Raw genomic sequence first — 15507 nt, forward strand, 5'->3', positions numbered from 1 at the left:
TATCCCACTCCTTGGTTTATACACAAAAGACTTAAAATTAGCATACTACACTAACTCAGCCACATCAATGTTTATAGCAGCTCAATTCACAATAACTAGATTGTGGAACCAACCTAAATGCCCTTCAATAGATGAATGGATAAAGAAACTGTGGTGTATATACACAATGGAATATTATTCAGTCATAAAAAAGAATACAATTATGGCATTTGCAGGTAAATGGATGGAATTGGAGAATATCATGCTAAGTGAAATAAGCCAATACCAATAAGTTTTCATAAAAGCGCCTCACTACCAAATATGAGAAGGAAACTTAAATATTACCTGGCACAGAAGGGAAATCTCCATTATGAAATACACTGACTAAAACAGAAGAACTCAGAAAAAAACCAAAAATGTAGGGAGCAAAATAAAACACTTAAAAATTCTAGAGCCTTAAAGATACATTATTTACAACCCAAAAGCAAGAAAAAAATGTTTTTATTTAAAAAGCAATACTCAAAGACCAAAACAATGACTCTTAAAGAAAAACAATGACAATTTTAAAAACTGGAGAATGCAAGATAAAATTCAAGAAATTTCCATTAGTATAGAAAAAAGGCAAAGAGAAAAAAGGTGAAAATGATAAAAAATAGATTTCCACTAAAAGGAAAGGGAGAAAATTATCAAATACATAATAAGAAATAATAGGTCCACACAATAAATAAAGACACCAAAACCATTAAGAAATTTCAAAGCATAGCTAGAAAAATACAATCCTAAAAGTTTTCAGACAAAGAAAGTCATATGGAAAGGATTAGAAATCAGAATGTCTTTGAATTTCTCAACAGCTAACAATTTCATGGAAACAAACAACAGTAAAATGCTTCTCAATTCTAAGAGAAAATAATTTTTCTATAACTCAGAAAATCATCAGTCAACAATGAGGAGAAAGGAAAAAAAAAATAAAAAAATCAAACTTTTCAGACATGCAAATTCTTAAAGACATAGACCAACCCATCTAGATTGAATCAGGAGCCTTGAGATCTTCAGAAAAAAAAAAATTAAATCTTCAGAATACATTGTGTGTTTAAATATATTAAGACAGATTTTCACTGCTTTTGGGGAATCTAGAGACCAATCACAATAGGTAATTTTAAATGTCAGGGAAAGCAAAAATTTGCACAAGAATTTTAACCATAGGATGGCACAGTTATGAGTAATATTTCTACAGTTATAATGACATACATACTTGAATACAGATTTAGCTAAAATACTTGAAATAATTGTGCTTGATGGATGGGGTTGGAAAAGTTTCTGAGTAGTAGAAGTGAGGGCTATGTAAGAGATAAATTCTTTTCCTCTATGATAGATGTTAACAAATGATGTCTAAAAGGTATAGACATAGCCAGCCTAGCATTGTTTTTCAGAAGTATAAAGATAACAGAAGTCAAAACTCATTGCTTTCTGGGGAGTGTAAATTGAGGTAGGGAGAAATGCAACAAAGAACTTCTGGTTTTCATTATGCACTTTGTACAACAATCGAATTTTTATGATTAAATAACTTATTTTCATTTAAAAAATTAAATTACAAAAAGAAAAACTAAGAGTAAATGAAGAATTTCTGGTGCAAGTGTGCTGAGTTCATGTATTTCCACTACTACTCTCCTAGATCCCAAACAAGGATAAACAATAAAAATAAAAAATAAACACCAGGAACAACAACAAACACAAAAGATCTAAAAGGGCTAGGGATGTAGTTCAGTGGCAGAATACTTGGCTAGAATGTGCAAGGTCCTGGATTCAATCCTCAGCACCACAGAAACAAAACAACAAAAACTACAAAAAACTGGTAATCCAATATGTGGTCTGGAACTTACAAAAGAGGCTAAAGTGGGAGACATAAAAACTTGGAGAGTCATCTTTTAATTGGTGATAAATTAATCCACTAAAGTGAATGAATTCATTTTAGGGTGAGTAATGAATGAGAAGGGATTGGGCCTTTTTGCTAGACTTCCCTGAACTGGAGTGGGGCAGGTTAATGTGCAGGGACTATGAGCCATCACCGCTCTCATCCAGTGAGAAACTAGAACTCAAAGGGGAACACTTAGATAGGGGCCCTTGCACCTCTGAAGTAAGGCTTTAAAGCAAATTACAGTCCCTGCTGAGGAAGGTGATTCGTGTCAAACTGCTGCTTACAGGGGGAAGAGACAAGAAGCAGCCTCCATACCAGGCCCAGCCCTATGACCTCTGCAAGATCTACAAAAACTATCAGTTAAGACCCAGTACTGAACTGAACAACCATTCAGCCATGTGAATCCAACTTCAAAACAACCAGAGATACAGTAAAATTGAAGAGCATTTAGAGTCTCTAACCCATAATGCCACAGAATTAGAAGATGCTACAACTTCTCCCCTCATATAAAATATGCCTGAAGGTAGACCACCCAAGACTGATATAGTAGCCTGTGATTTCATGCAAATCCAGTCTCCTTTTGTCTTTTTCTTCCAGTATTGTTAATATTCTACTTCCATCTTTAATGTTATCTTAGGAGAGCTATAGAGCCATTATTCTTTCCAAGCAGGGAAAAGGAGAAAGAGCTACGAAGTTTTTCTCATCAAGAGTTATCCTGGCTGGGCGAGGTGGTGCATGCCTGTAATCCCAGCAGCTTGGGAGGCTGAAACAGGAGGATCGTGAGTTCAAAGTCAGCCTCATCAACTTAGTGAGGCCCTAAGCAACTCAGTGAGACCCTGTCTGTAAATAATATACAAAATGGGGTTGGAGATGTGACTCAGTGATTGGGTGCCCCTGAGTTCAATTCCTGGTACAAAAAAAAAAAAAAAAAAAAAAAGAGTTGTCCCCTTTTAGGGTTTTTCAGAGGCCTCTTCTAGCAATTTTCACTCAAGTACACAAAATTCAACCACGTAGTCATTCTTCTCAGCCTCAGCACCTGGGAAACACAACTTTTCTACTGAGTGCTTTACTACTCCCGACAAAACTTAGTGATATTGAGAACAAAGGAGGGAATGAATAACCAGTGGGGTCAGTAACAGCATCTATCACAAATATTATCTTGATAAAACCAGTAAAAATGAGAAAATGAAACAATGGAAAAACAGAAAAGATAAAAGGGGAAAATCATGTTTATAAGTGTTAAACTAAATATGAATAAACTGAATTCCTATATTATAAGATAAACTTCTAGCTACTCAGGAGATGGAGGCATAATGATTGAAAGTGCAAGGCCAGACTGAGGATCTCTTCTCAAAATGAAATAAACCCATCTCAAAATGAAATAAAAAGAACTGGGTGTATAGTTCAGTGGTAGAGCCCTTGCCAAGCATGTGCTAGGCCCTGGGGCTCAATTTCTGTATCCATTCTCCTACCCCCATTACACACACACACACACACACACACACACACACACACACACACACCGCTGTTGGACTGAATTAAATTAAAAATTAAAACCACTATGAAACACAATTCTATAGAATTTATTTAAAATGCTGAACTCAGGCAACACCTGTTCCTTCCCCTAGTTTCTTCATCTTATCCTTCAATGGTAAATAGAGTTCAGAGCCAATGATGATTGTGATTAATAAAAATGATACGACTAGCAACACTGTGCCTGCTTCTGCCTCTGTGGGTTGGCCAGGCTGTTGGTACCGCCCACTGGGCCCGTGTAGCACCAGGCAGGGTCAGGAAACCAGTTACAATGCAGGGAGCCTGAGATGGGAGCAGAAACCTAACTCCTGAGCAAGAAGGAGCAGGACCTGGGGAGATCCAGCATTTGCTGCAGGATGAGAATGAAGATTAAAGGGAACTCGCAGAGAATGAAAATAACTTGTGTCAAAAAGATATAAAGCATTAGATTATCTTACTTTTGGTTCCCTCAGAAGAAATAGATGAAAATGATTTGATCCTGGAGGTATCTGCAGGAGTTGGAGGAAAAGAAATAAAGCATTAGATTATCTTACTTTTGGTTCCCTCAGAAGAATAGATAAAAATGATTTGATCCTGGAGGTATCTGCAGGAGCTGGAGGTCAGGAGGCGATGTTCTCCACTTCAGAGAGATTTGTTACGTTACAGCAAGATGCTGCATTGAAAAGAAGGCATTCTGAAATCTTAGAGTACTTTCCAAGTGAAACAGGAGCCTTAAGACTTGCATCTGCCAGCACTTCTGGTTCAGAAGTCTATAAATACACAAAATTTGAAGGACTGCTGCAGAGTACAGAGTGCCAAAGACAGAAAAGCAGGACTGCATCCATACTCATACCATGACAGTAGCAATATTGCCCCAACCTACTAAAATTAATCTGGTGGTTGGTTAACCCTAAAGATTTAAGAACTGGTACTAAGTGAGGCATTGGAGCTGGGGGGTCAGCATGGAAATACCATGGGCAGTGCTGTCTGGACAGTTCATGTTCCAATAGGTGTTGTTTCTGACATCAACAACAGAGATCTCAGCTGAAAAATACAGATGGCTATGAAAGGTATATGCAAAACTGCACAGCATGCTTCTAGAGGGAGAAACAGGTAAAAGGTAAGAGTTCTAGGAAGAGTCAGGTTGAAACTTAAGGTAAGTCAGAAAAGAATATAATTTTCCACAGAATCAGGTCACAGATCACAGAATAAACAAATCATTGCAGTCTTGAAATTTTTATGCAAAGAAATTATCTACTGCATGAACTTATACAGTCATCAAAGGACTACACTGATCAAGAATCTTTAGAAGTCACTTCCAAAAAAGTTTAGGTTGATTTGTTATTAAAGCATTTTATTAGCTTATGAAAATTCAAATCATGTGTAAATATTCACCAGTATTATCTTGAAAAATGAGTCAACATATTTGGAAGTAATATGCATATTCTTAAGATGTAGACTATTACTGTTAGCTCTCTCAATGTATTAGTAAAACATACAATATAATCATGACTGATGTCATAAATTTGAACCCCTCTGTACAAGAAGTAGACAAAGAAAAATAGTCATTTGTTTTTTGTAAAATATGTAATGGATGATCAAAAAACTGGTATGACTTTTTAAAAAACCTTCAAATAGAAAATAGTAGACATATGACAGTAACTCCCATATTAGCCAGGAGATATAAATCATATTATTAATTTGATTGATAATGGAATTAACTAGAGAGGATAAAAGAGAACTCTATTACACTGAGAGACAGTACCCTAGGACTGAGAAGGAATACCCAATGAAAGAATACCCTTGTAAAGCGCTCTCCTTCCTTATGATGAAGTCAGGCCTATCAGAAGTTATGCCTGCAGCCCAGTCAATGATGAAAACATTTGAGTTTGCCCTGGACTAGGTCTGGTATGCAGCTGCCGGATCAGGCGTTGGCATGCAAGGAACCTCGAAGCCTCAGGAACTGGTAAGCAAGAAGCCTCCTGTCAATGTATGAATGAAACTGATGGTAAACCTTACTGGGTTTCTGTCTCAGAGTTCTTCAGAGCTGCAGAACCAATATACTGTGTACATAACAGATTTATCGTAAGGACTGGCTCACATGATTACTGAGGCTGACAAGCACAAAATATGCAGGGGGAGTCAGTTGGCTGGAGACTCAGGAGAGCTGAGGGTGCAATTTCAGTCCTACGGCAGTCTGCTGGAGAATTTTCTCTTGCCTGGAGAAGGCTAGTCTTTTTACTCTACTCATATGTTCAACTGATTGGCTGCAACCCACTGATTATGGAGGGCAATCTGCTTTATTCAATTCTATGATTCAGATGTCAATTTCATCCAAAAACTTCCTCCTAGAAACATTCAGAATAATGTCTGACCAAATAATGGGTACCCTGTGGTCAGTCTCATCGACACGTAAAATTAACCATCATAGTGCCCAAGAATGCTCTTGGCAGCTGTGCCATAAAAGAGAAGAAATGAAGCCCTATCCTTGCAACATCGCTCCATCACCCTCTACCTGAAGAGCTTAACATGGTGCTAGAAGCGAAGGAGAAATGTACAGGTTGCTATGGTTTGAACGTGTTCCCCGCAGAACTGAGGCACTGCCAATAAGATAGTATTAATAGTCTCATGAGTGGTTCATGAGAGGTCTTCCTTGTAAATGTAATTAGTGCTCTTACAAGAGGCTTCATGCCACATTTGGCCAGCTTGCCCCTTCTGCTATATTACCCATTTTCAGTGTAGATTTTATGTGTTTTCCTCTCATCACTTGGTGAAATTTACCAGCTGGTGCTTGCCCATAAGATGCCCGAAAATTTAGTATAATGATCATGTTCTGATAATTTATTAAATTTAAAATAGCAGTTTTAAATAGCAGTATCAGAAAAGTTTCAAATGCAAATTTTTTAGCTCCAGGACCAATTGTATTTATAATGCAGCAAACTGTAAATTAAACCAGTCAAGTTTTCTTAACTTGAGGCCCCTGAGGCAATTGAAAATGTGTGCAAAACATTTTGGGGTGTGTGTGATGAAAGCAGTGGTATGGAAATCTTTCATCAGATTCTTAAAGTAATTCATGACAAAAAGCTTAGAACCACTGACCTAGTTACTGTAAATTCTTGAAACAGAGATCATACCTTGTTCACAATTGTATCTCTAGCACTACTATAATGAAAGGTGGAAAGATTCAAGAAATGTGGTATGAATGACATGTCAAATAAATTGCTTTTCTAATGTTATTTGTATAACATTAAATCCTTAAATTTTTCTTCACATTAATCAGTTAACAGATGTAGATATTCTATACATTATCCTAAATAATCAAAATAAACTTGCTAAAATTTGGGAGTGATAAGCATTTGAATTAGATCATCACTGTTTTATATTAAGGGTTGCAGGTGACAAACAGCACCTGAGGTAAAGCAACAAATAAACAAAAAACAACTAATAGGAATTCAAGTTGATACTTGAAAAAAAAAAAAAAAAAGAGTTGTTTACATTGATAAAAGGTACAACCTATGTGTAAGCTCGGAGGACGCGGTTAGTGGCCAAATAAAATCGCACAGAAAGTGGCCAGAGCAAGCTTTATTGGAATTTGGCCCTTGGCCGAAATTTCCAGACCCCCGGGGGGTATAGGGACCCAGAGAAAATTCCACGGTGGCCCCTGGCCACTCAACTCCTGTTGAGTGACAGTTGGGTGTGAAGGGTCAGTGGAACTTTCCATCCACCTCGGTTGGGAACTTTCTGGTCACCTTTGGCTGGCTGGTCTTTGTTCCAGCTGCTCAGCTCTGCCCTCTACAGTCGCCTAATTTCTGACCTAACACTATGGTATTAGAATCATGAAGTTTAGATATTACCTAACAAATTCTATAAAATAAATGATTTAAAATGAGGATATATAAAGACGAAAATAGCAGGAGACAATCTAATACTATCAGATACAATATACATCAAGTAGACAAAAATATGGTTTTTATTTAAAATAATAATTAACAATACTAAATCCAATGCCATATTTTGAAGTATATACTGTGCTTCTTTGTCCAGGATTCATGAGCTATTTTCAAATATTGGTCACAAATAAAACTTCAATAATATCCAAAAGGAAAAAAATGCATAGGTCACATTCTCTAGTCCAAATTTATGACTGGAAATTAATGCTGACAAAACAGGAAGATAATCCAACTACCTAAAAATTTAATCTCTTCAAATAAAGGTTATATAAATTATAATACTGTAATATTTCTAACGTTTAGATGGTGCCAAATTATACCAGAATAAATACTTGCAAATTATGCTATTACTTAAAAAAAAAAAGAAGAAAAAAATCAGAGGATAAATTACTGTTTCTGAAAGAACTGATAATTTTTGAAGCAGCTCAAGCAAATTTCTAAAAAATATCAGAAATAAAATAAGAAATGAACAAGGTAAGGTTTTTTTTTTTAATTTAGAAAATACTATGTGCTTGTTTAAATGCTATTTTGGTAACATGGCTTTACAAGAAAATGTAAAGTGACCAGATTTAACTCAGAAAATAGGATAGTTAGACAAATATAAAAATGGTTAAAGAATTCAAAAATATAACCCAAAAATTGCCTCCAGGAAAAGAACAACCGTCAATGTTAGTAATCTTTTACATAATAGAAATACATGGAGGGCAACTCGGTTTAACTCTATTTTTTTTATAAGTAATTCAAATTTTCACTTGATGGAGCTTAATGGAGCATTAAAAAAAATTAACAGCATCATATATACCTCTGAATCTTTATGGAGTAGGAGAAAATACTTAAAAGTGAAATGTCAGCAAACAGGGACAGAGGAGCCTCTCTGGCAGACACAAAGGTTAAGAGCAAGGGGTGAGGAATCCAACAGGTCTGGGTTCAAATTTGCCTCCAATTCTAACTCCCTTAGTCATTTCCTCATTTGTAAAACAGTAATTAAAATAAATACTTTATGAATTTGCAACGGAATAAGTGTGTTCCAAAGTGCCTGGCACACAATAAGCACTTAAAACAATGTAACCATCACTAGTGAAAACAGGCTCCTGCTGGGGGAACACCAGTTATGTTTCCTTGATTAGAGAACATCTGATGCCCAAGGACTAGGATGTTCTTAACATGAGACATAAGATACCACGATGGCAGGGAAAGTCTTGTAGCAACCGGCCATCCTCTCTTCCCGCGGAGCTAAGTGGCCCTTCTGCATGTTTAGAAATGCTAGAGCTGGAGTTTAGTATCGCTGAGCCCTCACACCGTTATTTAGAGGGCGGTCTAAGTCTCATCACCAAACAGCTAAGTGAGGCCCTCAGGCGGACTTCAGTTCCCTCCTCGCCTTACTGGCGGCCCCTACTGGCCCGTACGTTTGTAAGTCTCTCGGTGTTCAGCACTTTCCTAGCCTCGATAGAGCGGCCTCAAGAGGCCACCCCTTTACCGGCTGCACCGCGTGGTCTCTGGGCAGGATCTCACCACTGCACAGCTCTCTCCACCTCCACTTCTAGAGCATTGCGGGAGGCTCTTAACAAGGAGTTAACTCGGAAGCCAGGGCTTATCTCCCATCGGCAACGGGTCGCGTGTGACAATCTCCTGAGCTAGCCTAGCCACTAGTACAAGGATGCCTCGGACTCCTGGCAACTTTGCGATAGGTAGATGTTAAAGACCCGGTTTCTCTTGCCCCGGGGAGAAGTAGTGCCCACCCGCTCCAGAAATGCGGCAACACCCGCATCCGCTCTGCGTAGCTGACTTTATGCGGCTGGCCCATGGGAAGTACAAAGGATCGCGAACTTTGGCCGGGCCTCGGGTTTCCCCCCTCACTTTGTCACCTTTCAACACCTAGCTGTGCTAGGTCACCTATCTCTACACTACAGCAAAGAAATGTGGCATTCACACTCGGAAAGACTCTAACGCTCCACACCTAGGCTGCATCTTGAGCCAACAGGCTTCCCGTAAGACACTGCGACCGCCCGCCCCTGCTCCTATCCAGTGGGTTACAACGCCAAGAACCGCCCCTCTGACGCCCGGTTCTCCTAACCAATGGGAAGGGCAAATCAGCCCACCCTTATTTGCATACCAACTACTATATATACTCCGGGAGGGCGGACGACTGCATAGAAGAGGTGGACCGCTTTTAATACTTGGGTTTGCTGACATAGACACTCGTCTAACAGAATCTAGACATCTACGTACTGTTGACTATGGCCACTGGAAATCACATCTCAGGCTCTATCCAGAACAAAGGGGACCCCAGCCCTGAGACTTAATGCTTTTCCTCTCGTGCCTATCCCAGAGCAAAGTCCCACAGCTAATCACCGCTTTACTGTGCCCAACCTGATGTCTGCAGGGGTGTTTACAGCTCTTTTCTTGACGCTTTGGGGGCCCTGAAAAGGGCCTTTGGAGTGTGGAGGGGGCGCTGAGGAGACAGCTCAACCGCCGAAGCCGTAGAGGGTGCGGCCCTGGCGCTTCAGAGCGTAGACCACGTCCATGGCTGTCACTGTCTTGCGCTTAGCATGCTCTGTGTAAGTCACCGCGTCACGGATCACGTTCTCCAAAAAAACTTTGAGAACTCCCCGGGTCTCTTCGTAGATGAGCCCAGAGATGCGCTTGACGCCCCCACGGCGGGCCAGGCGGCGAATAGCTGGCTTCGTAATGCCCTGGATGTTGTCTCGCAAGACCTTCCGGTGGCGCTTGGCGCCTCCCTTCCCAAGTCCTTTGCCTCCTTTTCCGCGTCCAGACATCTTGTAACCGGCACCAGCAGTGAGTACAGCAGAGCCTCGGATCAGGGCTTATATTTCCCTGTAGCGGACCTGTTTGAAGACCTCAGGGAAGTGGGCGGAGCTCCAGGCCCCACCTCTGGAGTTTTTTTTTTTTTTTTTAACATCACTGCCATTTAAGAAAAGTGAGCAAAATAAAGCCGATTTCTTTTTGTTTCCTCTTTTTTTTTTTTTTTTTTGGAAATATTTTTCAAAATTTTGCCATCAATTTGAAGATGGACTCACAGTGGTATATTTGAAGGTTTAAAAAATACGAGATAATAGAATTTATATTGCCCTTTCTCACAACTTAAGTAAAAAGCAAACGGGATTCTATGCTTGTTCTGTAACCCTCTGACTCTCCCTTCCTCTCAATTCCGAAGAATTGTTGTTTATTTGTTTGTGTTTTTTAAATGGAATGCTTGTGATACCATTTCTGAACTAGTGAAAATAAATAAAAACTAGAAACACTTTACATCTTGTAGCAGTTACTTTACAGATATTCATTTGTGAGTCTTTTTTAAAATAGCTAGTAGGTGAAGTGGAAATATTTTAATGGTTCTCTCTTTAAAAGATGAATTAAAAGAACCTTGGGAACACGGCCTGCATGATTGGGGAAAAAAAAAAAAAAAAAAGTCCTGTGATCAAACTTCACAAACGTGATTGTAAATCCTTGACTCAAATTAGAATTCTCTTCTTAGAATAAAAGAAAAAGAATGTCCACAATAATTTTAAAAATTCTGTTAAAAATTTCCCATGATATAGGCAAAAATTTAAACCAGTTTACAGAACTCATTCCAGGAACATTTTGTTAAATCTGCATCAGATTTGTATGTGCTTTTACTTAGCATATCTAACAGTTATTGGATGTTTACTGATGTATTTAATCTTCAAAACACTTTGAGATAGGTATAGAGCTTAAATAATTATTATCTGATAAGTAGTAAAGCCAGAATTTGGAGGTCACAGTCTGGTGCATGATGATGGCCTCAGCTATGACAATATACAGCTTCTCAGCTTCAAAACCATTGTGCTTACCAGTAAGGTACATATACATAAATATATATAAACATTATTTCAATGAAATAAAAATCTTTAGTAGGACAATGAGTAGTCAAATTTGTTTCACTTTTAAATGGATGCTAAAAACCCACATAAATTTTATTTTAATAAGCAAATGTTTAATATGACATCATAAAGCCATGTAATTATAAAACTGTGACAAGTGTTAAGGTAAATGAAACTAACTTAATAATTAGTAGAAAGTAATTTGTAATGAGAAGAAAAAAAAAAAGAAAAAAAAAAAAAACAAACACCCTCACTTTGTTTCAAATGAGATTGGGTATATAAGAGTAAGTTGCTGCCATTCTTCCTTTAGTCCCTTGGCTCATCAAGAAGATCAGAGTCCTCAAAGTCATTGTGAGAACATGAGTCCAGGGGTTATGACCTACAGAAAGCAAGCTAAGGACAAGACTTTCAACCTCAGTAACCAAACTCTGCCTGCAGTCTCTCCCATGGAATTCAGTGGCTCTTGTCCCATCCCATCAGTGTAGAAAGCATTTCTGTCTAACCTGCCACTCTAGTTTCAGAGTCTCAGAAGGGAAAGACTGATGGCCTGTGAGCGACAGATCTTTGAAGGAAAACCAGTGTCCACTGGTCTAGTAAGGAAGGTTCATATGTCCAACCACCTATAAAGCCTCTTCTGAAGCCAGCTCCTCAGACTTTTGGGTAATAGGAGGCATGGTGCCTGTATAAAGGAAGAGGCAATCTACTCCGTACTAGGCGGGCAGAATTCGGCTAGAAGCTGTGATTTCGCTGCAGGAGCAGTGTTTTTCACAAGCGCGGGCTTTGTAGTCAGATGACAAGATGCTGTATTAGAAGAGAAAATTCACCTAGAGAACACTGGAACTTCTGTACAAGGAGTGACATTAATTGCTAGGGGTACCTCTTGATTGAGCTTTTCGTACTTGTGGACAGAACAGCTATCCTTCCGGATTATTCTGTTTCCAATTGAGTAGTCTCAATTCTTAAGAGTTTCTTTTCCTGGGAGCAAGCGTGGATGTTGAAAACCAGCATCCACTAAATACCCTCAGGGCCGCCACTGCGAAGCAATCAGGCCCAGGGGTATTCGTCGGAGCTGCTATGTAAACGAGGACCAGGAATTTGCGCTTTTGATTGGAGGGAGTCGGCACAGGCGTTTCCTTTGCTGGTGCGCTAGTTGGGGGCGGACTCGGTCTGTCATTGGCCAACGGAGCCGCGGAAGTTGCGACGCCCAATGGGGAGGCGCTGCCTAGTGGCCACCAGGAGTTTCTAGAGGCAGTTCGGTGTGGTAGGCTGCATTTCCATACCGACCCTGCTGGTGTTTCCCTCACTGGAGCTTCAGGCGAGAAGTGAACATGTCCGGTCGTGGAAAGCAGGGTGGGAAAGTGCGGGCAAAAGCCAAGTCCCGCTCTTCCCGCGCGGGGCCTGCAGTTTCCCGGTGGGCCGAGTGCACAGACTCCTGCGCAAAGGTAACTACGCGGAGCGAGTAGGCGCTGGGGCCCCGGTGTACCTGGCGGCGGTGCTGGAGTACCTGACGGCCGAGATCCTGGAGTTGGCTGGCAACGCTGCGCGCGACAACAAGAAGACTAGGATAATCCCTCGCCACCTGCAGCTCGCCATCCGCAACGACGAGGAGCTAAACAAGCTGCTGGGGAAAGTGACCATCGCTCAGGGCGGCGTCCTGCCCAACATCCAGGCTGTGTTGCTGCCCAAGAAGACTGAGAGTCAGAAGGTGAAGAGCAAGTGACCCTGACGCCACCACGGGAAAGATGACTTCCCCAGCAAAGGCTCTTTCCAAAGCGGTCCCGCAGTGGTTTTGATTGTGCTGAATGTCGTGGAGGGCCAGTACGATCTAGCGGGGAGATGGGCAGTGAGGAGCCCGCCGGAGTCGGGAGCCAATAAAGTCGGTGAAAATCGAGTAGTCGAGAGAGCTGTGTAGTCGCGGGACCTACCGGATGACCCGGGGTAGGGGGTGGGGGCGCGACCGGAACCCTCTGGAGCAGGTAATGGTCGGTCAGCTCGAGTCCCTCCGGACGCTATGATCCGCAAGTAGATCCCCCTTGAAGCGTTGAGGAAGGGTGAGGGAGACCAAGATGGTCTGTAGATGGCAGGGTTGGGAACTCCCTACTTGCATTAAGGCACTGGAGACCTGGCTAGGTGCGGTGCGGCCTACTTAGAAATTATTTTACTTCGTGTTTCCAAGGCTTCTGCCTTTTGTGAGCTGTCAAGACTAAGCCATAAGGAGAACCATGGGGCTGAAGTGGTTTGGGTTAGGAAGTTGTCTCTGGACATACTTTGCAAAAGGTGGAGTAATTTCCCCTCTTTGAAGTGTGGCCCCCAGTGACACGATATCAATTTAAGATTCTTTCTAGCCTAATAGCTCTTGTGTTTTCACGTTCTGGATGTCAGCTATCTTAACCTAGCACCCTTATGTTCTCATTTCTTTAAAATGAAGGAAACATTCAGTAATTTTTGTAACACAGAAGTATGAGTCATGAGGGTGGAAATGTTTTCCTGACACGTTGCATAACAGTGGAATCTTTAATCTGGATTTATGAATGCTTACAAGCTTTTAAAATTATTTTCTCAAGTGTTGGCTTCTTAATGGTCTTGTCTCCATCATGTCATGCTCTTGGAAATGACTTGACTTGCTTAACAACAAAACCAAACAAAACCCTTGCTTTTAAGGATTACACATACTCAACAAATAACTTTCTTGAAATTCCTTATGTTCTCCTTGAAATAATGACCCCATTCCAGTAATGCCTGTAGGAATTGTGATTCTTACAGGCACAACATTGCTTTCATAAATATGCAAGGAAAGGTAAGACCACAGTACTTAAATATAGGGAAAAAACATTTCAGGGTGAGACTCAACACTTAAAAGTTTAACATTAGTAATCTTGTTCTGCCCTTGATTGACCCTTCCATTTCGTCCTTCTAAGCAAGCTCCATCCTGGCCCATAGAGCCCACAAAAAAGGTCCCAGTTTAGATTTCACATTTACAGATTCAACTTTTCTGTGAGTCAGAGTTGAAGTTGTCCTCCGGACGTGGGTAGTAAGAAATGGTCTAGCAGTGACTGGTCCATTTTCCCTCATGGACTGTTTCATCCATGCTTATTGAACACTCTGCCATGCTGTGTACTAAGAAATAAGGGTATAGCTGTGAATGAGGCCACAGACTTCTACACTCTTGGAACTCAGTTCTTTTTTTTTTTTTTTTTTTTCCCCTTTCGGTTCCTAAGGACAAGAAACAAATAAATAATATTATAGATGAGCTTCAGTTAGTACTTGTGTTTTTTGCTGTTGAGTGGATTTTGGGATTACTTTTCCCCTGTGGTCATCTTTCAGTTGTACGAAGATCAGTTCACATGTACGTATTAAGAGGCAGATTATTGCTTCCTAATGCCTAAGAAGCATAGACCCCAGTAGCACCATGAGTAGCTCCAGGATTTCCAGCTGTTGACTCCACTCCTTATCTTCCTTTCAAAAGATTTCCTCATATATAAAATGTTTTGAGGATCGAGACCATTTACTTACTATGTGCTACATATTAGTTACTTAACGTGAAAGAAGTGCCATTTCCTATAAAGATGGGTTTACACTTACAGAATAAGTTATAGGTAAGCATATTAATAGTATTAAAAAAAAAAAAAAAACTCAATTGTCAGAATTAGTTCTCAGTGATACCACTTGGGGGCAGTGAAGCAAAAAAAATTATGTAATTTTATACTTATATACACACACACACACACACACACAATCAACTCTGTATCCATGGATGGGTTCCACATTTATTGATTCAGTCACCTGATGATTTTTAAATATTTAGAAAAAAACAACTATGGAACATATAGACATTTTTCTTATCGTTACTCGCTAAACAATGTAACTCGTATTGGGTATCATAAGTAATCTTAAAATGTTTTAAAATACACAGGAGGATGTGCATATGTTAAAGGGACTTAAAGATCTGCAGATTTGGGTATTTGAGGGAGGTCCTGAAAGTAATCCCCCATGGATACTGGACAGTAAATATATATAAATGTGTATCAAATATTTTGACATTCGAGTGTAATTTCCTAAAGATTTGATATGAGGCATCTTAGAATTTTTTACCAAAATTATGAAGAAATAAGGACAAGGGTTATCAAGACATTTTAAGAAAAAAACCTCTTCTGCATTTGCCTCTGATGATTCATAGTCTGTCTAACCCTATAACCCAAAGAGCAGGACAGATGAGATACAAAATAACAACTTTTCAGCCTCAAAATTCAACCAACCCCTCACCATTTCAGTTTTTGAGAGTTTTTTTTTT

General features: G+C 39.9%; 2 protein-coding genes across 2 annotated transcripts; one reads left to right on the forward strand and one right to left on the reverse strand.

The window, feature by feature from the left end:
• Positions 1-7751: 7751 nt before the first annotated feature.
• H4C16 (H4 histone 16) lies at positions 7752-10146 on the reverse strand. The gene has a single exon (XM_079141131.1). It carries the CDS (start codon positions 10131-10133, stop codon positions 9822-9824), a length of 312 nt encoding a protein of 103 aa, XP_078997257.1. The 5' UTR covers positions 10134-10146; the 3' UTR covers positions 7752-9821.
• Positions 10147-12438: 2292 nt separating this feature from the next.
• On the forward strand, positions 12439-13107 carry H2AJ (H2A.J histone). The gene is given in 3 exon segments (XM_079141552.1): positions 12439-12613; positions 12616-12913; positions 12916-13107. Coding segments are annotated over 3 exon segments (414 nt in total). The 5' UTR covers positions 12439-12544; the 3' UTR covers positions 12963-13107.
• The last annotated feature ends 2400 nt before the right edge of the window (positions 13108-15507 follow it).

This window comes from Sciurus vulgaris, assembly GCF_902686455.1.
Source record: "Sciurus vulgaris genome assembly, chromosome: 5".
Classification (NCBI taxonomy): Eukaryota; Metazoa; Chordata; class Mammalia; order Rodentia; family Sciuridae; genus Sciurus; species Sciurus vulgaris.

Excerpts from the sequence above, each read along its gene's own strand:
- H4C16 (XM_079141131.1), bottom strand. The coding sequence starts at position 10,133 with ATGTCTGGACGCGGAAAAGGAGGCAAAGGACTTGGGAAGGGAGGCGCC.